This window comes from Uloborus diversus, chromosome 3, assembly GCF_026930045.1.
Source record: "Uloborus diversus isolate 005 chromosome 3, Udiv.v.3.1, whole genome shotgun sequence".
NCBI lineage: Eukaryota > Metazoa > Arthropoda > Arachnida > Araneae > Uloboridae > Uloborus > Uloborus diversus.
In genome coordinates, this window is record NC_072733.1 from 78738026 (window position 1) to 78761257 (window position 23232).

The following is a 23232-nucleotide window of genomic DNA, read 5'->3' on the forward strand; positions in this document are numbered from 1 at the left end:
CTGACCCAGCCACGCGTTGCTGTGGCAAAGAAGTTGAATTAAAATAAACTTGAACTCATTATTTTGATAGAATCAAATAAATATTTTTAATACAGCTTAAAATAGTATAGCCGATTTTATAACATATGAGATTGATAATGGGTGTTATTCAATGTAAAAACGATTCCTAAATGTTCCTGGAAAATTATGGGCAGCTGATGTGGCCAATTTCTGCCAGTATCATGTCAAGCCAAAATCCGGAAAGTTTTCCGATAAAAGTTAATAACCTTCCTGAAATCATCTCGGAAGCCTCTTGAAAAATTCGAAGATCTTCCCGTTTGAAGTTAGTCGTGTTTCTGGAACTTTAGTGTAAACTTAGGAAGGGATACAAAAAAAAGCTTAGCACCTTTCTGATTTATTAAGGAACTTCTATAAGCAGTAATGCAAACATAGCCAAAGCTTAGCCAGAACTGCAAGCAATTATCGAAAATTTTTACTCAGTAACGTTTCGGATTTGTTTGTTTTTTTTTTTACCGTGCAGGCTGAAGTTAGTACTTATTGAGTTCAATAAGTACTAACTTCATATATACTTACTAATAAGTACTTACGCTTAGTAAATTTTGTAAGTATAACTTCCTCAAAAAAAAAGTAACTTGAAAGTGATAGTAAATATCGAAACTGATTGTAAAATAACCGAATGTAGAAACTAAGGGTAAACCACCATACACTTTTAGATTCTACACTACATTTTATTCACATTAGCTTTCTCTATAAATTGTAATCAATAACTTCTTTACAAAATACACTAACTTAATTAAAAACTTATAAAAATTAAATTTTTTCAATGAAGTAGATAACATTGACTTCGAACTATTGTTTCTATTATTTGAAAACTGAAAACTGTCTAAGCACTAAGTTGTGCACAATGTTCTTGATCAACCAGTCTTTTGCTAATACGAAAAGTATGATAACTTTCCACGTGTGAGTAGGCAATATTTCGTTGGCCATAAGAGAAATATTTATGTTTCAAGTACAAACCGAAAGAAGACATTTTTTGTTCTTTAAATCTATTTATGGTCTTTGCAAAAGTTAAACGAATCAAAAATTAAAGCCTTTCAAATGTGTTTGAAAATTATGACGCTAATAATGGATTACGTGGCAACACAAACATTTCTCATTTAAACTTTTCCGACAAATATTGTTGACTTTTAATGTAGAAACGTGTACCGTTGCGTAATTTAGGTGGGTTTAAATCGCGAAAAAGAATAAATTGTTGAGCCAATTTTCAACCGGAAATCGTGTAGACGCATTCCTGGTGTATCCAGGGAATTTAAAAATTCATTTGGAGTGTTTACTGCTTTGTTTTCATCGACAACTGTATAGGCTTGTTCAGCATCAATGGGGAGCTTTTTTTTTTAAAGCCGTCAGTAATGGCTCATTATTCGCAATAATTGTAGCTAAGACAGAGTCATTGCTCTGTTGTTATACGTTGCAAATCAGTGTTAACTATGTCGGTGGCCCAACTATCAAGTGACGGCATATCATAATAACTAAGTGGCAAATTTGAAATTGAAACGCAAAAACCTTCAGTTAAAACTAAAGCTTCATATTCATCTCTGGTGTAAAATCTGGATTTGGACATTTGTGTGTTTGTTAAACTTTATGAAATACGTCTTCAAACGTGAAAGTAATATAGTTTCTCCTTAAAAAATAATGATTGTGTTGGATAGTATATCGTCAAAATTGTTTTAAACAGTTGACGAATACTGTTTCTCCTTATGTCATACCTGCATTAGAAAGTGTCAACTCCCAATGACTTTGTGCTACCAATAAATACAATTTGCGACATGCATCAGGATATGTATTTGACAGTCGACAATTGACGATCCACAAATATTCCTGTCTGTTCGGGAATGTTTACCGAAAACAAAACTGCTAAAAAACCAGCGCAATTACAGAGGCAATTATGATTTTTAAAAAATTAAATTTATCTGGAAATGGACTCTCAATTAGTTCACTTTTCGTCTCAACGGCAGTGCAGAAATTGTCTGGCTATTTGTTGTACTGTATATTTTGATACAGTTCAATTTCACCGTTTCCAATACTCTGCAATTGCTTAGAAAATACTTATGCGATTAGATTATTTTGCGTTTATACTCGCATGTTCATGGCCAATCGCATTATCTCGTCATTACGCTATAAAAAACGTTTTTTTTTAACATGCGTTGATTTCATCGGAATAACTGGTAATGTCTGCCGGAATTCCCCAGACAGTATTCAGACAATTTCGCCTAAAAGTTTATCGTTGCCATTCAAATCTTGCATAATCCTATGATGTGCTTCGAATGAATGCTTTTACTCATGAGCCATAGTACACTTATCCCAAATTATAATTTCACTCTCTTGCAACACTACAGCCATACCACGTCTTTTTTTTCTTTTTTGTACACATTGCGTTTTGTTTGTTATGAATATCTAATAGGCAACTTTAAAGCTAAATGTGCTGTTCGTGTACCATCTAAAAAAAGTAGCAGCAATGCCTGACGATGCAATTGTCACTGCAATTTTCTGTTGCGAATGTATCTTTGCAAGAATTAATGATATTAAAAATTTCCTGGGGAACAAAGTAAAGAAAATAATTGTTTTCCGCTTAAATTCATTAACTTTCCTGAAATAAACCTGGAATATTTTTGAAGAATTCAGAAGTCTTCTTGGTTAAAAAGGCAGTTATGATTCTGGCACCTGCAGAGAAGCCTAACGCAAGATTAATATAATAGCCCGGAACCTGCCTGCTTTTCTAAGAAAGCTCTCAAAGCATTAATACACGCATTGCCAACGCGAAGACAGACTCTCAAGCAAGTAGCTCGAATGTCGTTCCTCTGCAACTCTTGCCAAGCTTCGTGATCCAGATAACTTTTCGCACTCATTGGGTGTTGAGTCAATCTGGACAAACCGCAATCACTCCGAAACCGATACACCTATTAAATACGTTTAGTTAATCTTGATACTGGTGGAGAAAAATACTTTCCACAACGGTGTGAAATCTGCAATTTGTAGCAATTCAAGGAAACGTTTTGAAAAATATAGTTGATTTTCTCAGGAAGTAAATAATAACCTGTAATATCCCGAAACGTTATATGGAAAATCTAAGCAACATCTCTGAGTTTTTTTTATCATGGTGTTTTTAGCAGTAAGTCATACGATGTTAGAGTTATATCGATTAATTAACTTACACTGCCATCTATTAAGAATTTTTAGAACTAAACAATTAATTCACACTATTATTGCATAATTAATATGAAATTTGCAGTAAAAAATTATAAAAACTATCCTATCTTTTAAGTTGGACCAAATGACACATAGATATGAAATTTGAGAAAAATCGGTTGAGTAGTTTCGGAGTTTACCCCGAATAAACATCGTGACACGAGATTTTTATATATATATATATATATATATATATATATATATATATATATATATATATAAATATATATATATATTTTTTACACGTGCGAAACAGGCGACCTGGTACGTCTTTGGACTGATTTCCGGATTTGGTTTTTATATTTTTAATGTTTTGTTGACGAATGGATAGGCTTTTTTATCAGGCTGAACAACGGACAGGATATGTTTACTTGGATTTCAAGATAGGCCAATTTTGTTATTGGCAGGTACTGTCCCTAATTATCGGAACTTGTTTTCCTAATTAGTCGAGGCGAAACCCCCTGCTTTTAGTTTTAGGTTTGAGCTCTAGTATATTGTTTTTAGCTTAGCAAATGGTGCGTTTGCCCATTGTTACTCTATATTACATGTACTGGAGCTTAAGCATTCTCCTCTAGTTTATAGTTAAAATTTTGGTCTTTTGACCATAATTAATGAATCCTCCACGGCTGATGAGCTCTGGATTCACTCTTTTTCTATTCCTACTTAATAGCTGTTTGCATTTTTCCTTTTTATCATCATTTGTTATTTATAATTTGTTTAATATTTGTAATTCTGTTTGCTTAATTTTATATTTACTTGGCTTTTTAGTTTTGCTGCGTTGCGCATCTATGGGCTCTTGGTGTGGTCTTTTCAATATTTTTCACTATTATTATTATTTTATAAATATATATATATATATATATATATGTATATATATATATATATATATATATATATATATATAAATATATATATATATAAATATATATATATATAAATATATTTATATATATATATATATATATATATATATATATATATATATATATATAATATATATATATATATATATATATATATATATATATAATAATATATATATATATATATATATATATATATATGTAGGAGCCCAGACCGGGGCGCCCAGACTACCTTGAGATGGCTAGAAGAGCCGGCGCCACCGAGTATCCACGACATAACATATCCCACGAGTCTGCGGGACGAGCGGGAAAAAAGAGCCAAGGAAACGAGAATGGACGGACGCTCTAAAAGGCCGCCCGAATAGTTCGCTGTGAAAATGCCGTAGTTGTAGATGTAGAATTGATATTTGATTTCATAAATGTAAATAGCTGTTGTACATAGGTTCTAGTATTAATTAAAATTTCATTATGAGTGTTAATGCGAATCGTTCGTTGAGTGACAGTGTCAAGATCAGAACCCATCGAATCCCACAATGGTGTCAGAAGTGGTGCTAAAAAGGAAAGAAGATAAGTACATTTTGCAATTTTGATGTCATTTTAGTTAAAATTGAAAATTTTATTCGTAGAAAATATGAGATATGTTCAATATAGTATTGAAGATAAAGCATTTTATTTACATTACGTAACCGAAGCTTTTGGTTTTGAAATATTTTATTGATAGAATATTTATGATGTGTGGTTCAACATTGAACTTTTAAAGAAAAGTACATTTCGTTTTGATGTGGTTAAAATTGAAGTATTTTGTTTAGAGAAGATATTAGATATGTCCAATATCAGTGTTGAAGATTTAAAAAAAAAAATGTTTACATTTTGTTACTGAAGATTTTGGTTTTGAAATATTTTATTTATAGAATGTATGATATGTGTTCAACATTGAACAAAAACATCCCGGAAATCATATATATATATATATTTTTCATTTTATCGCAAAGATAATTTACATTGTTCTTAGTTAACGAAAAATTTCAAAAGCGAAACAAAAGCCATGTCTTTCTTGTCCAAGGGTAAAAAGGCTGATCTGCAAATTTTACCCAGAGAATTACGCGTCAACGTAAATGCCGATGACAAAATAATTGATTTACGGGACAAAATTACTAAATGTAAATTATTTACTGATGACCTTGATTTTGTAAAGAACACTTTAAACACAATTATTGACGAACGGAAAGAAATGGAAGAAGCGGAAAAAGTGGAAAAACAATTAGAAAATGAACGCATCGATAGGGAAACGCGTCGTCTTGCCGACGAACGTGCAATTGAACTAGAAAGACTAAAATTAGAGTCACAGAACCGCCCTAGGGATGTTGTAACACACAATCCCATAGACTTTGACCGGATGCGGATTGATTTTAAAAATGTCTTACCATTATTCAACCCTGAAAAAGACGATATGTCATTATTTTTAACAATTGTGGAGAGACAAATGAAGTTTTTCAATGTTCCAGAAAATTTGTGGGTCTCACATTTAATCGGAGTACTTCCAACCGATATAGCAAAATTAATTGCTCGAGAACCGGAAGCCCTGTTTAAAAATTATTCACATATTCGGAACATTTTATTGCAACGATTCAAATTAACTGCCGACAAATTTCGAACTCTGTTCAGAAAACATCAAAAATGGGATAACAGTACGTGGAAAGATTTTTATTTTGAAATCAGAAACTACTTTGAAGGCTGGTTAGATGAATTACAAATAAACGATTTCGAAGGTTTGCAGGAACTCATTATCTCAGATGAGATTAAGAAAAAATGCCCCCCAGATTGTAAAGAACATTTTCTTGATGATTGGGAAAATTTGACGAATCCCCTCAAACTTGCAGAAAAACTTGATGCATATGAAAATATACTGCCACCCCGAACAAAACCCAATTCATCTTCCACAAACTACAAAACGAATAAACTGATGCATAAAATTAATCAACATAACCAAAGTTACCCTCAGAGACCCAAAATCGCCAGAAAAACGATGTTTTTTTTGTGGGAAAAATAACCACATAAGTACAGACTGTTATCATAAACAAAAAGGAATACGTTGTTTTCGTTGCGGTGAATTAGGGCACAAATCACGTAATTGTGCGAAACCTAAGGAAACAATCGCTACAAACGGACAATCGGTTGTAAATACAATTAATTCTCAGAACTTACTCTCGAAAAATGCTAAAATTTGTTCTCTTAACCCGTTCGCACCCAGCGTCACGCGGACGCTACACAACAATTCCTCTCTTATCAGCCCAGCGGCACGTATCCGCTACGCGCTCTGATCGACGCTGACGTCCCAGTGTCACATATACGCTTTCTCGAAATGGAACGATTGAATTGAATATTTAAACGATAATAGATGGCGCTAAATGGCTATAACTTTGATGATATTCGAGTCACATGGTATTTGACCTTCATGTACACGCTTTAGTTTCTTATTTGGACCTCTCAATGGGATATATTTTTTTTTATGTAAACAACAGTGAATCACTGCTCTGCGCATACGATTTATGAGGTCTCAATTGCTCTTGTTTATATCTTTGCTTCTCTTTTTTTTGTTACGAGTAATTGAAAGAGATATACATCTAGCTGAATAAATTATGGGGGAGGGGAGGAAGGTTAAAATATTTTTGCGTATGTGTTCCAGACTTTTGGGATTCCCCGTTCGATGAGAGTACAGGAAGGATTTCAAGCGGTACTGAAGTTTATGATTATTTTTGAATACTTTCTGATATTGTTCTTCTTTCTTTATTCTTTTTTATTTGGAGACTGGAACATTGCAATAAAAATGGTTAGCGAAGTGAATGAAAGGGAATGTTTTCGAGAGAATTATGAAGCAATTTTGAGACTTGTTGAGTGGGAATTTAACTAGTTTAAATTCGTTGACCTAAGTTGTTTTAATTAAAATTACATAAGGAACATATTTTTTTGCTACATTTCTTTTTCTTTGATTGCACACTCACGATGTCTAACTCTAACTTTGTTTTTGTGCACATATTATTTAACTTTGTGCACATAGTTAAAGTTTTAGTATTCTACTTATTTCACTCCCTTCTAATAATGTAATAGTCTTTATATTAATAATTAGTAATCAGTAGTATATTGTTTAAGCAAATTTAAAATTTCAAGTCATTATTTTGAAATGCTGATTTTATATGAATATTTTTGTTCAGTTAGGCTTAATTGCTGTAAATGCTCGGGCCGATGGCGGCGTTCCATTTCGGAACGTTCGGTCCCGTAGCTGCGCTTCGTTTTCCATGCACTGGTCCTCAAGGGGTTAATTTAATTTCATTAGTGGACACAGGTAGTCAAAGAACACTTTTGAAAAGAAGCCAGTATGAAAAAATAAAAAAATTGGTAAAATTAGACCCAACAAGCATATCTTTGACCGGTTTGGGAAAAATGTCTATCAAACCATTAGGATATTTTAGAGCGCACATTGAAATTGACAATTTCAGATGTACCACAGATATTTTTGTCATAGAAGACAATTCCATTTGCTTCGACTTAATTATCGGCATTGATGTTATCCAGAAGGGAGTTCTAAACATTTCACCAAATGAAGTATCATTTTCAGAGCTGAAGAGTGAACCCGAAAATTTTTTGATTAATATGGTTAATGTTTTGGATGATTCGGAAATTGATTTAAGTCACTTGACCGAAGAAAAATTGCGTTTTGAATTACTGTCCTTAATAAAGACGTATGTTCCCAACAAAACTAAATCCATCGATGTGAAAATGAAAATTAATTTAACTGATGAAACCCCAATTTTCTCTTCCCCTCAACGGCTACCACCCGTTGAAAAAAAGGTCGTGGAAGCACAAGTCGAAGAATGGTTAGCAAAGGGAATCATTTGCGAGAGCTGTTCGGACTTTTCTTCTGCTGTAGTTCTGGTGAAAAAAAAAGATAACACGTCTAGACTTTGTGTCGACTACAGACGCCTAAATAAGAAAACAGTACGAGAACATTTTCCGTTGCCCGTAATAGATGATCGGTCTAATCGACAAATTACATTCTGCAGAGGTATTCACAACGTTAGATCTTAAAAACGGTTTCTTTCATGTAGATGTAGAAGAAAGTTCTAGGAAATACACATCTTTTGTAACTCATGAAGGGCAATACGAATTTTTAAAATGCCCATTTGGTCTCACAAATTGTCCCAGCGTCTTTTCTAAATATGTTTATAATGTTTTTCGTCAATTATTAAAAGATGATATCGTTATAATATATATGGATGATCTCATAATTCCTTCCAAAACTGAAGCTGAAGGCATAGAAAAATTGAAACTTGTTCTGAAAACCGCGTCAGAATATGGTCTAGAGTTAAATATCAAAAAATGTAATTTTTTGAAGAGAGAAATCGAATTCTTAGGGTATAGGATTGCAAATGGTGTGTTGCGTCCTTCAACGCTTAAAACTAAAGCTGTAATGAATTTTCCAGAGCCAAAATGCACTAAAAATGTTTTAAGTTTTCTAGGCTTGACTGGATATTTCAGAAAAATTCATTCGACATTATAGTATAATTGCCAAACCATTGAGCGATTTACTAAAATAAGATACTGCGTTCAAATTTGACATTAATGAACAAAATTCTTTTAATGAACTTAAAAGAAATTTATCTTCTGAACCTGTTCTGTCTATTTACAACCCAAAAAGTGAAACTGAAATTCATTGCGATGCTTGTATAGATGGCTACGGTGCTGTTTTAATGCAAAAATCAATAGTAGATAATCAGTAACACCCAGTGTATTTTATGAGTAAGAAAACAACAGATACCGAACGCAATTACTCAAGTTATGAATTAGAAGTTTTAGCTGTCATTGAAGCATTGACAAAATTTAGGATTTATGTTTTGGGCATTCCATTTAAAATCATAACCGATTGCAACGCATTTAAAATGACTATGGAGAAAAAAGAAATTAGCGCGAAAATCGCTAGATGGGCTTTAATGCTATCCGATTTCGACTACGAAATTGAACACAGAAAAGGTACAAGAATGCGTCACGTTGACAGTTTAAGCAGAAACCCTATTTGCATGATTACAAAAGATACTGTAACTCTGAAAATAATCCAAGCTCAAGAAACTGATGAACATATATTTAGTGAAAAATAATATTCTTTATAAATATATCAATGGTAATGATTTAATCGTAGTACCAGAAGAAATGCAAATGAGTTTAATTAAAACCGCTCATGAAAAGGGACACTTCTCGGTAAAACGCACTAAAGAAAACTTAAAAAATGAATTTTACATTGATAAAATTAAGGAAAAAATAGAAAAATGCATATTGAATTGTATTCCGTGCATATTAAGTAACCGTAAACGTGGCAAACAAGAGGGATTATTGCATCCGATAGAAAAAGAGGACTCTCCTCTGCACACTTACCATATCGATCACCTTGACCCGTTAGAAAGTACGCACAAAAACTACAAACATATTTTCGTTGTCATAGATGCCTTCACAAAATTTGTTTGGTTGTATCCAACAAAATCTACTGATGCAGCGGAGGTAATTGCAAAATTAGAATTACAAAAGTTTACTTTTGGAAGCCCTTCTCAAATAATATCTGACAAAGGCCTGGCTTTCACTTCAAAAGACTTTAAGAACTATTGCGGTCAAGAAAATATCAATCACATTTTCAATACCACAGGCTTACCAAGAGCCAATGGACAAGTTGATCGCCTGAACTCCGTTATAATTTCTGTTTTATCCAAACTATCAATTGAAAATCCTGCCAAATGGTATTTACATGTCAACCCTGTTCAGCAAGTTATAAATTCTACTTTTCAAAGAAGCATAAACACAACCCCTTTCGAGTTACTATTTGGAACTAAAATGAAGCACAAAAGTGACGTCAAAATTTCAGAACTTTTAAATTCCGAATCACAGATTGATTTTGTTAACAGTCGCGACGACCTAAGAAAAGAAGCGAAGAAGCAAATCTTAAAAGTTTAAAATGAAAATTGTCATACTTATAATTTAAGACGAAAAAGTGCTAAAAAATTCAAGCTTGACGACATAGTCGCCATTAAACGTACACAGCAAGGTCCCGGTTTGAAACTAAAAGCAAAATTTCTAGGACCTTACAAGATTATTAAAGTGAAGAAAAACGAAACGTACGATGTTCAAAAAATTGGTTTCACTGACGGTCCAATGTATACAAGCTCATGTGCTGAATACATGAAAGCTTGGACGGAAGAAATCTAGCTCAATCCGAATTGAAGAACCACAAATTGAAAGAAGAAAAAAAGGGTGTCACCATGACACTGAAGGAGAAAAAAGGGTGTCACCACGACACTGAAGAAGAATAAAGAGTGTCATCTCGACACTGAAGAAGTACAAAGAGTGTCACCACGACACTGAAGAAGAATAAAGAGTGTCATCTCGACACTGAAGAAGAACAAAGAGTGTCATCTCGACACGGAAGAAGAAAAAAGAGTGTCATCTCGACACTGAAGAATAAAAAAAGAGTGTCACCACGACACTGAAGAGGAAAAAAGAGTGTCATCTCGACACTGAAGAAGAAAAAAGAGTGTCATCTCGACACTGAAGAAGAGAAACGAGTGGCACCACGACACTGAAGAAGAAAAAAAGAGTGTCAACATGACACTGAAGAGCAAAAAAAGAGTGTCACCATGACACTGAAGATAAAGGAGATTATCATCTTACAGAAAAGATGAGGAAGCGTGTTATCTCGACATGGAGGATTTAAAAAAAAAAAAAAAAGTCACCCAAACAGCCAAGAAAATTAGATAAGCCAATCTAACAGACGAGAGCATCTGTCATGAGATGCATCATCAGAGACTCAAGTTTCTTGCAACAACAACAAAAAAAAATCCTTGTTTTTTTTGTTCTCTTGTTTTTTTTTCTTTCTATTTTGTTCTTTCAGATTATCCTGACGTATGGGCCCTGTCGTAGGAAGCTCATTGCGAGGGCGCAATGCCTGTCAGCACGGCCGAGTGTAGGAGCCCAGACCGGGGCGCCCAGACTACCTTGAGATGGCTGGAAGAGCCGGCGCCACCGAGTATCCACGACATAACATATCCCACGAGTCTGCGGGACGAGCGGGAAAAAAGAGCCAAGGAAACGAGAATGGATGGATGCGCTAAAAGGCCGCCCGAATAGTTCGCTGTGAAAATGTCGTAGTTGTAGATGTACAATTGATATTTGATTTCATAAATGTAAATAGCTGTTGTACATAGGTTCTAGTATTAATTAAAATTTCATTATGAGTGTTAATGCGAATCGTTCGTTGAGTGACAGTGTCAAGATCAGAACCCATTGAATCCCACATATATATATATATATATATATATATATATATATATATATATATATATATAAATATATATATATATATATATATATATATATATATAAATATATATATATATATATATATATATATATATATATATATATATATATATATATATATATAAATATATATATATATAAATATATAAAAACGTAAAGGATAATAATCGGAAAATAAAAATCAGAGCAGTAGTGATTGATTGCATTACATTGGCACATATTAAAATTCCTTCTCAATGGGCAAAGAACACCGCTTTGACAAAAGGCATTGAGTTAGCGGATATTAGTAGTTATCCAAATGACAAAATTCATGTTTTGATCGGTTCGGATTACATCGCTGAAATTTTGGGGGAAAGGAACATAAGAATTAGTAGGAGGTTGATTGCGGTTGATAGCATTTTTGGATTTTTGCTTCAGGGAAAAGATGAGGAATCAAATCGTCAGATATCCATGGTGAATCATTTATTCGCGAAAAATGAGGAGTTGGATAGTGATAGAATTGAAAAATTATGGTCAATGGAAGCAATTGGGATAAATATGCAAAAGGAGGCAAGTCTGTCCGATAAAGACATTTTAGAATCATTTGAGCAAAATACGACTTATACAAACAAAAGATATGAAACTTGGCTGTTATGGAAAGGGAACTGTACACAATTAAGCAGTAATTTTGAAATTGCTAAACGTCGTTTGTTTAGTTTAGGAAACACATTAAGAAAAAATGAGGAACTGTGTTCCAGGTACAATGAAATTATTGAAGAACACATAAGGGACGGTATCGTTGAACGCGTAGAAAAGAACTTAGATCAAAGTACAAGCACATGATATTTTCTTCCGCATCACGCAGTAGTACGCGAACAGAAGGATACTTCGAAGGTTAGGATAGTATTTGACGCTTCGTCTAAACGCAAGGGAGAATTATCGTTGAATGATTGTCTAGAAAGCGGGCCGGATTTAAATTCCGATTTGCTTAGTATTATAGTAAGATTTAGATTACACAAGATAGCATTTTGTGCGGACATTCAGCGCCCATTTTTAGAGATAGGAATAGCTGAGGAAGATAGGGAGTTCTTAAAGTTTTTATGGGTAAAGAAAAATGGTCCTATCCTCGATCTCAGCTCTAGTAATATCGAGGTTCTGAAATATGCAAGAGTAACCTTTGGTGTAAAGTGCAGTTCATCTTTGTTGGCAGGAATTTTGCGGCTGCACTTGCGTAAATATGAAGAAGAGTACCCACGCGCGTGTGAGATGCTCCGCAATCTTTACGTAGACGATCTCATCAACGGATCTTCAGACCCAGAGGATGCTTTGAAATTAAGTAAAGATATGATATTTATACTAAGCCAAGCTATCATGAACTTACGAAGATGGGTTTCCAATTCGTCAATTCTCAATGAAGCGTGGAAAAACGACCACATAGACTTTCGAAATACTTCCGAAGAACGAGGAGTACCTCTTAAAATTCTGGGTCTAATATGGGACAACATAGAAGATAATTTGAAATTAGACATTCATCAATTTGAGAAATTTAAAGACACTAAATGGATAACAAAACGAGTCATTTTAGCAGCATGTGGTATGCTTTTTGATCCTATAGGCATGTTGAATCAGTTTACAGTACGAATAAAGCTGTTATTGCAAGCGATATGGGAAAGTGGTATATCATGGGATGAAAGCGTTCCTTTTGAAATAAAGTGTACGTTTATGGAATGGCTAAGTGAAATAGACGAAATAGAAAACATAAAAATTCCCCGGTTATATGTCACTGATTTTGAGTGGGGAGCATCAGAAGTTCATATATTTTCAGACGCAAGCCCAAAGTGCTATGGATGCGTGGCTTACTGTCGAATGAAACACGGGGATGGATATTTAACAAAATTTATGATAGCGAAATCTCAAGTAGCCCCATTAAAAGGGTTGACTCTCCCACGATTGGAATTAATGGGTGCATTAATTTCTTCAAGGTTGGGATCTTACTTGCAAGATACGTTCCACAAGCTAGAGAAACAGAAGATTTTCTATTGGACTGATTCGCAGATATGTCTCCATTGGATCAAGGGAAATGCTGATGAGTGGAAGCAGTTTGTTAGAAACCGTGTAAAGAAGATTCAAACGAAAACAAATCCATCGAATTGGTTTTTTTTGCAACGGAAAAGATAATCCATCTGACAAACTTACGAGAGGAATCAAAGTTCAAGCCTTAGTCAATGATAAAGTGTGGTTCTATGGACCGGCTTGGCTCAGTGAGCTAGACATGTCATGTAACATGGAAAGTGCTAATGTTGACATTGATGTTCATTGTGCTGAAGAGAGGAAGCGAAGCGTTGTAACCTTACAAACGAACATTGAATCCTCTCAACCTTTGCTGAATCTGGAAAATTACAGTGACTTAAATAAAGTATTAAGAATAACAAGTTACGTCATGAGATTCATCAAAAACTGTAGAGCTACTAACGAAATGAAAACGGGAAGTATTACGGTCAACGAAATGACGGACGCAGAAAGGTATTGGATTCGAACTGTTCAGCAAAGTGAATTTGAGAAAGAATATTCTCAGCTAAAGAATAAAGAACCGATTAGTCCTAGTTCCAAGCTATATAGTTTTAATCCGATTTTGACGTCAGATGATTTAATCGCTGTCAGAGGTAGGCTTCAGAACTCTGACATTGATTTTCAGTCAAGACATCCCACAATTATTCCCAACAAAACCAAATTTACGGAACTTTTGATATTTAATGAGCACAAAAACTTGTTTCACTCTGGTGTTTCAGATACACTCACACAGATAAGAGAGCGATTCTGGATTTTACGTCGAAGGCAATCTGTGAAATCAACCTTGAATAAATGCATGAAGTGTAAACGGTTTAAAGTCAAACCAGGTAACAGCTCCATTGCCACTTAATCGAACAATTGCCTCAAATGCCTTCGAAATCGTGGGAATAGATTTCGCGGGACCACTGTATACAAAGGACCATGATAAAAATTACATTGCCTTATTCACGTGCGATGTTACGCGAGCAATACACCTAGTAGTGTCTAGCTTAAGCACGGAACATTTTCTACTCGCATTCAGACGGTTCATATCCCGAAGAGGTGTATGTAGAATTGTGAACTCGGACAATGCACTAACTTTCAAGAGTGCAGAAATAGAGCTGAAAAAACTGTATTCGAACATTACTGATCCTATGGTGCAAAATTATTTTGGAAAAAAGGGAATCGCATGGCAATATATAGTTGAACGGGCTGCATGGTGGGGGGGATACTGGCAGAGAATGGTTCGTATCACTAAGATCACGTTGAGAAAAATTTTGGGAAGAGCGTTGGTTTTATTCGAGGAATTGCAAACTATTTTAGCAGAAATCGAATCTATAATTAATTCGAGACCATTAACATATGTTTATAACGAACCTCATGAACCATTCCCTCTCACTCCTGCTAACTTCTTAACTGGAAGAAGATTGACTGCATTGCCAGATTGGTCCGGCAATGCAAAATTTGAATTAGTTAAAGGTAAAAAGGAGCGAATCAAAAGATTCTATATAGAGAAAAAATACTAAATAACTTTTGGAAAAGATTTCAAAGGGAATATCTTCTTCAGTTAAGGGGTGCAAATGTTTGTAAACCAATAAATGTTAAAACTGAATTTAATATTGATGATGTAGTGTTAATAGGGGAAGAGAAAACACCCAGGCAGTTATGGAAGCTTGGAAGAGTCATTGAAGTTCACAAGGGGCGTGACAGGAAGGTAAGATCAGTGACTTTAAAAACATCTTCTGGGATAATCAGACGCCCAATTCAACTGTTGTATAATTTGGAAATCGAAGCCAATGAATGAATACATTGTGAGTAAATGGTTGTGTGGTTGTGTTAAATTTAATATTGTTGTTGTTTAATAAATAATGGTTTAATGTTAAATAGTTAGTGTTGTATTTTCAAAATGGTAATATATATTAAGTGATTTAATTTGAAATTTATGTTCAAGGTTTTGAAATTTTAAGTACAACATGTATTGTTTAATGGCTGGATTCCTCATTTCGGGGCGGGAGGATGTGGCAACTTAAGCCACAGGAAAAGGGATAATCCCTACGCAGGGGATTTGAAGGGCATCTTCCCTATCCGAAGGGGAATTCCAATCAGATGAAACGGACACTGCGTGTAGTTAAGACCAGGGCTGTGGAGTCGGAGTCGGAGTCGGACTGATTTTGGGGTAAAAGAGTCGGAGTCGGAGTCGTTATAAAACATGCCGACTCCGACTCCCGACTCCGGGCTTCTTTTTTTCTTTTATTTTCACTGACTCTCCTTGCATTTTTTAAAAACTGACTACCAATTGAAATGTTAGGCAATAAAATATGTATAAAAAGCTACTAATGAGAAAATAACTGTCATTATGGCAATCATCTAGCTTGAACTTTCTGTAGCCGTCCCTCAGTTTGCTTGCTTTAACTCTGAAATTAACTTTTGGTGTCACCTACCCGATGAGTATCACACGGACCAAACCACTCCCTCTCAAGAACTTGAACTTTGAAAAAAAGCTTTTTTTCTCTCAAGTTACAGCTTTCAAAAATTGAAAGCACAAGATTTGATCAATTTATTTTTGTTAAACATTAAAGGGGGGGGGGGCAAATTATAGCTAATCCTTTTCAATTTTTTTAAAGGGATTTTTAAGTCATCTCACATTTAAACTCGTAACTATTGGAAAATTAGATTTTTGAATTGAATTTATAACGTTGTATGCGTCTTGGGTTTACAATAAAAAACAAAATGCGAAATTTTCTTAAAAAAGAAATGATATTTCAATCTCTGTTTAAAGGTTTTCCCCCTTCCCCTGAAGGGAGAGAGGGAAATGAAAAAATACAATTAAAAAAATATTTTTTAATCTGGAGTCGGAGTCGGAGTTGGAGTCGGGCGTTTCAAAAATCCAGGAGTCGGAGTCGGGGTTGGAGTCGGTCATTTTCCTTCCGACTCCGCAGCCCTGGTTAAGACGCGTATGTGTTGGCTCGGATCAAATAAGGATCCGAGTTTAATTATGGAAACTAAACCCAACATTTGTAAATAGTTGTATATATGTGTTAGTAGTATTGTTTATTGTGGTATATAATAGTAGTGTTGTGATTGTGAATAAAATGGAAAAAATGAAATTGTTGAAGTTATTGGACTTGTAAGAAAACACGCAACAAGTCGTAACATAAGTGTTGCGACAATAACAATTGGAAGCTAAAAATATCTCCATTTGATAAAAAACAAAAATATTGATTGCAGTCAAGATGATGGTAGATTCGAGTGTATTTTACCCTCAGGTTCACACCAATTGTACATATTCCATTCAAATGTTTCACATTTTCCTGAACTTCAATAACAAATTTAGGATAGTTCCGGTATGTACTAAGTATGTCTAAATCTACATACAAACCCATAAATGAAATAATTAAGTGCTTCTAATTTAATTATTATTCTTTACTAAGATCAGGTTATCTTAAACTATGAATAGTGATAAAGAGTATTACCTCGAAAACGTTTCTGCTTTATTTTAAATTTATATTCTTATTATTTTATGTATATTTACATTTCACAGATATAAATAGTTAAAAAGAATCTCACTAATCCAAGGATTTTAAATATTTCAGGCTCTTGCGCCCCTCTTTAAATACGGTCATGAGGTCACGCCCTCTTTCTCTCATACGTAGTTAATACAAGCAGTACATTAGGAAACTGGAGTTAATTAGGATAGCTAAAACTACTTAATAAGTAAAAATTGAGATTTTTTACACAGAAACTTTAACGCTACTGCACAAAACTTTATTTTGAACATATAATTCCTAGAACACATAAAATCCAAGAAGCAAAGAAATAAATGTAATTTTGTTGAGATAATTTTAGATCTAGGTGATTTTGGCATGCACAATAGTCATTTTCACAACATTAATGAGTGGACTGACATTTAATATGTTCATGTTCACAAAACTGAATAAACCATCTTTTGGTTATACTGCCCTGCGAAGTGCAAAAGTCGTATCTGCAACCAAGTTCAAAATGAGAAATTGCAATTTAAAGTTCAACGCCTCCATGTATTTGATGCAGATGCAACTTTTTTAGTATATGTTTAAAAATATTTACCATTGAAAATGACTATAAAACATTGTATTTATATGAAATGTGTTATAAAGAAATACGTGGTGACCATAACTCAATTTTGATAAAAAGTCCAGATACGACTTTTGTACTTAGCACAGCAGTATACCCTAATGCCCCCTTAAATTTTTCTCCCCCCTCACAAGTTGAAAACTCCTGCACTAGTCAATATATGAGTTTTTACTATACAATATTATACTTCAAAAATTAATAATTACCAATTGGTTTTACATAACATTATATATATGACATAAACTCCTGCTTGTGAAAATTGCAACACCAGGAAGGAAGCATCATAGTTGAATGAAATTTAGTACACAGTTAAGTGGTAATGGTACAAATAAATGATTACATTTTCAAACCAAACAAACAATAAAGAGATAGAAATTAGTATTCTGTGTGACCACCATGTGCCGCAATAAGAGCTGCTACACGACTCACCATGGTGTGAAACAAAGTTTAAATATCTGCTTGCGGAAGAGTATTCCATATTGTTTGTATGCCCAACCAAAGTTTGTTTGTCGAAGCAACAGGATGAGGATCACGAGCGAGACGCCGCCCAACGAACTCCCACACATGTTCAATTGGTGACATATACAGAGAATATGCAGACTAAGGAAGAAGCTGTACCTGCTGTGAATCAAGGTAGGATTTGACAGTTCTGGCAACACGTGAATGGACATTATCCTGCTGGAATACAGCACCTGGCATTCCTTGCAGGAAAGGAAGAGCTTGGGGCTGTAAAACTTCATTTATGTATCGGGTACTGTTCAAATTGCCCACAATTCATAGCAATTGTGATCGTTCATGATATGCTATGGCACCCCAGACCATAACTCCGGGTGTACATCCACTGTGACGTTCGTTAATGCACTCTGGAATGTGCCGTTCAACGGCATAGCGCCTGACACGAATTCGGCCATCATGGTGCTACAAATTGAAGTGGGATTTGTCAGAAAAGACGACCTGCTGCCAATCAGCATGCCAGCTCCTATGCACATTAGCGCATTGTAGCCGTGGGCGGCTATGGTTTTGCGTGAGAGGAATCCTTGCGTGCAGCCCACGTAGAAGCAGATGTCTCCGAATTGATGAAGCACACAATGAAACACCTGTAGCTGTTGACCACTGTGCTGCCAATTGTCTAGAAGAAGCTGTGCAGTCGGTCAGCGCCATACACACCAAGTGTCCGTCATCGAGAGCTGACGTCGCATTTTGGGGACCACTCCCGGATTTCCAAGCTTTCCAACCCTCGTCCATCCACTGCTTCCAAACACGCATGATTGTGCTGCTGTTACGCTGCACACAAGCGGCTACTGCATGAGAAGACAATCCAGCTTCATGAAGGCTGACGATTCTGCTTTGTTCAAACTCCGAAATTTGCTCAAATTACGCTTTCTTTCGTTGAAGAGGCATAGTAAAGATTCAGTTAACATTTACACTAGCATATAACCACCAATAATCATACACCTCTCCCTACAGCCATCTATTTATATTCGGTTCGATCCACCATTCAGAGGGTGCTGCTCAGCATACGCATGTGCTACCAGTCTGTAATTCTAATCATCTGCATATCATGCCCAACTTTACATTTCCTGGAATTTTCAGCTCACTCGCGTAAGTTCTTTGTGGTGTTGCAATTTTCACAAACAGGAGTGTATTAAGAAGCATGTGACTGAAACAATAAAGATTACCTCCAGTTCCCATGCTTCCCACACCTAGAATTCCGACTGTCAATTCATCGAGGGAACGGTAAGTCTCGAATCTGTCCACTCTTTGCCTATAAAATTCACTATTCATTAAAAAATAATTCTACTGACTGAAATCGAGTTTCAGAACATAAATATTTCAAAAACTTTGCAGCATTTAATTAGTTTTTGGAATACTGATACTGGATTTTAATACAACACATAAAGAAGGACATTTGAGCAAGTCATGAGCACATGTGAAAACATTTCATAAAAAGATAACTTTCTTGTTAGTCACTGCTTATTCCAAGTTTCTGCTTTATTTCATCATTAAGTTCAAGATATAGATCATAAAAACATTCTGAAATGAAAATGCTTGGTGAAAATTCAAAGGTATTGCATCACATTAACCACTGATTCACTAGAGTTTGAAATTTTATTATAAAATACACTTCTTTTTTAACACAGGAAAGAAAAATAGAACAAAGTTTAAATTTTGCTATACAACATTGAGTAGAATAGCCGATTTATGTTAAATTTAGCCTGCTAAACATAAATATATTAACTTAATTCTAGTAACAGGCAGCATTTTAAAGTTATGATTAATTTCAAAGGGGCAGTATTTAATTAGAGGCAGTAATTAAAACCTCAGCACTATTGTCAAAAATTAAACAAATAGGTGAAAAGCAATTATCAAGGAATGTTATGAAGTGCCCATATTACTTTAGGAAGTCTCTTTAATAAAGAAAATTGTCCTACAGAGTTTTTAATAATGTTTGCGGCCTGCTGATTTCAATTAAGTGCTGTGTCCAGGTAATGCCTACATAATTAGCACAATCAGTTATTTGTAGACACTTATTTCTATAGCTATTGGTGATGTTTGGTACTCAAAGTAAAAAGCTAGAAATTAGTCTTGTCTATGTACACAGAAAATTCATTATCTTTAGTCCAGTTTGATAAAAGGTCCAAGGCAGCATTTAGTGTTTCTAATAGTCTGAAAGTTATAGCCAGTATTTGAAATAACTAGATCATCAGCATACTGTAGAGCCTATACATCCGGGTAAGCATCTGAGATGGTGCAAATAAAGCCGGTAATTATAAAATAGAATACGACTAGGACTCGACCGATGCATCGGCCTGGCCGATGCATCAGCGCCGATGGTTCAACAATTTAGCCATCGGCATCGGCGGCCGATGCTAACTTGCAGGAAACATCGGCCCATCGGCCTTAAAAACATCGAAAAGAGGATGGAATTGGCCGATGTTTTTGAAGAAAAAGGACCTTTGTTGTTTTACTTTTTAATACAAAGTAAAAAGAGTTATTGTTTTCATACAAAATTGTTTACTTAAATTTCAGTATGAATTTCTATTTTAGTCACCCCTGAAAGAGATTTTAATACTGCATTCAGGTACCACACATGTTAATTAATGCGTTGTTTCTTGCGGCTGGATGTACGTATGTGTCTCTCATAAGTCATAACTCAAAAATAGTAAGCTGTAGAAGGCTAAATTTTCGCACGTTGGATGTGCGCCCGCTCCAGTTGTGCACTTCCCTTTTTGTTTTCGATCGGGTGTTCTAAAAAGCCTATTAACTGATTTTTTGTGGCTATTAATTACTTATTTCAATGCAAAACTAACATAGCGTCTCAGACTGACGATCATTTGGTGATGTATTGCAGAAATGGAGACCATGGAAACAAATATGAGATGGCGAAACCGGTTTTGTTTCATTTTGTTAGATTCCCGTTGAACCGACGATAATTTTTAATATTTCGATATTTGTAATATGAACCACAGTAATGCAGTCTTTTCTGTATCGCTTCGGCGGAGCTACAAGTTTGGGGCCCATCGAAATACATTTTGGGGCCCTATTTCTTTATCCCAGAAGTTGTAAACATTTACCATAAGCATTTATTTGCAACTCCTGTGGTGCCCCTATGGTTATGGGGCCTCTCGCGCAATTGCAACTTATGCTTTATTTTAAATCTGCCACTGCACGTCAAAACAAACTCGGGTGCAAGTTTTAAAAGGGTTTTTCTGCTGAATGTTTATGATTATTTTGAACTCTATTTTTTGCGACTATTTTTTGTATTTCCGAGAACACTTGCGTGCCCCTCCTCCCACTCCCTCAATTTCTGAAATTAAACTCCAGTTGTACTTCTGAGTTGTTTAAAACTAACACCATTCATAAAATTAGAGATTTTTTTTTTCAAGCTTTGTCTATTGTTTAGGAAGAATTTAGAGCATTAATGTAAGAAATTGATTAAAGACGTTTTGAATAGTGACATAATTCGGAAAACAAAGGGAGTTTTGAATTTTTTTCTTCGGAAATGCTGAAGTAGATTCAGAAACTCTTCCGAGGCGTTGGTGGTAGCGGTTCTGTACTAAAAAAATTAAGCCGAAGTTGGGGCCGAAGTTTAACGTTGTGAGTTATTCCAAAATCAGAGGGTGACCCCCCTAACCCACCCTCGTCATTTCAAGCATTTCTTAAATATTTAGCAATTCTTTAGTTTAGTCAAAAAATGTCATTTTGCGTTTTTCTTATACTTGTTTCACCTATATTTTGTAATGCGCCATATTTTTTGCATCATTAATAGCGATTGATTTTTTTTCTGTTGTAAGTAACTATTTTTATGTATTTATTTAAAATCAATGAATAAGTTATTTTCGTTTTCATCATATGTTAAATAATATGTTATATAAAAGTTTCAAGGATTTTCTATTATGCAATTTTTTAAATTTCAGAAAATTATTGTTAAATTGAAAAACTTAATTTGAACTTGTTTGTAGTGCTTCATAAAAGATTAAACAATCCAATTGTTCAATATTACGTGTGCAAACATCAGATCAAGTAGTATATGTATTCAGTTATTAACTTGGTGGTGTAAATATTGAGTTTGTTTATTGTAGCTGCGTTTTAAAAATCTCGCTGTTTTCATGGCTATTTCTTTTTTCCGCAAAATTAATGTCACTGTTATACATTTTATGAAAAATGCAAACTTTTCTACTCATAAATTTTCAATAAGTATAAAAATATTCCTATTATGATTTAATATTGTACTTTATCTGTTACCTTTTTTGTTTAATTTGATGACTAAAAAATGTCTATGTGCAATCTTTCCACTTTAATTGCATAATTTGTTGACGGTTTCATAATTTTATTCTTAATTATTTTTTTTTGAATGATTAAACAACATAATTTAATAATTTTTAACTATGTTTAGTTTACCTAAATCCATACATTATTACAATATTACTGAAATCTTAGTTATATGTTCAATTAAAAAAAATCAATTGTCTACTAAACAGTTTCTTTTTCTTCCTTTTTTTTTTTTTTTGGCTGTTGTTCTTTGTCTTCCATCATACAGCAGTCAAAAAAGGAGAAGGATAACTACACCCTATATATATTTTACCTAGTACGATTCAAAAGTTCGGGGGATAAGCTGTATAAAACCTTTCCCAGAATAGTTCACATTACCGAAGCACATCCACCTTCAAAAGGTCATCTTGAGGGACTATGTACTTCTGCCAGTGTTCGTATAACTTTTGGAAACATTCCTGGAAGCCATTTTTTGCTAACTTCTGTTATGCAGCTTTATCTTCTCCTGACGGAAGAAAGCGGCGTCCATGCAAATGTTTTTTTTTGCTCGGAACAGGTAAAAGTCACACGGAGCTAAGTCCGACGAAACGTTATGTTATTTGTTTGTCTAATCAGAGTATTGACCAATCGAACCGTGCATTATCAACATGAAAGTCGCCTTCTTCTTCACGATGAAGTTAAAGCAGCAGCGCAAGAGGCCTTACAGGAGGTTGCGATAAATGTCTTCCAGGAGTCCTTCTAAAAGCTATACGAACGTTGGCAGAAGTGCATAGTCATTCCCGGTGACTATTTTGTAGATAGATGCACTTCGGTAATGTGAACTATTCACGGTAAATTATTATACAACTTGTCC

At 34.6% G+C, this 23232-nt stretch overlaps 1 protein-coding gene across 2 annotated transcripts in view; it reads right to left on the minus strand.

The window, feature by feature from the left end:
• The window catches only part of LOC129219364 (glyoxylate/hydroxypyruvate reductase A-like), a 117812-nt gene that overhangs the window by 65748 nt on the left and 28832 nt on the right, over positions 1 to 23232 (minus strand). For both annotated transcript variants that reach the window (XM_054853740.1, XM_054853738.1), the window contains exon 6: positions 19286 to 19371. In XM_054853740.1, the coding sequence (XP_054709715.1) occupies positions 19286 to 19371 (86 nt within the window). The remainder of the gene's footprint in view (positions 1 to 19285; positions 19372 to 23232) is intronic.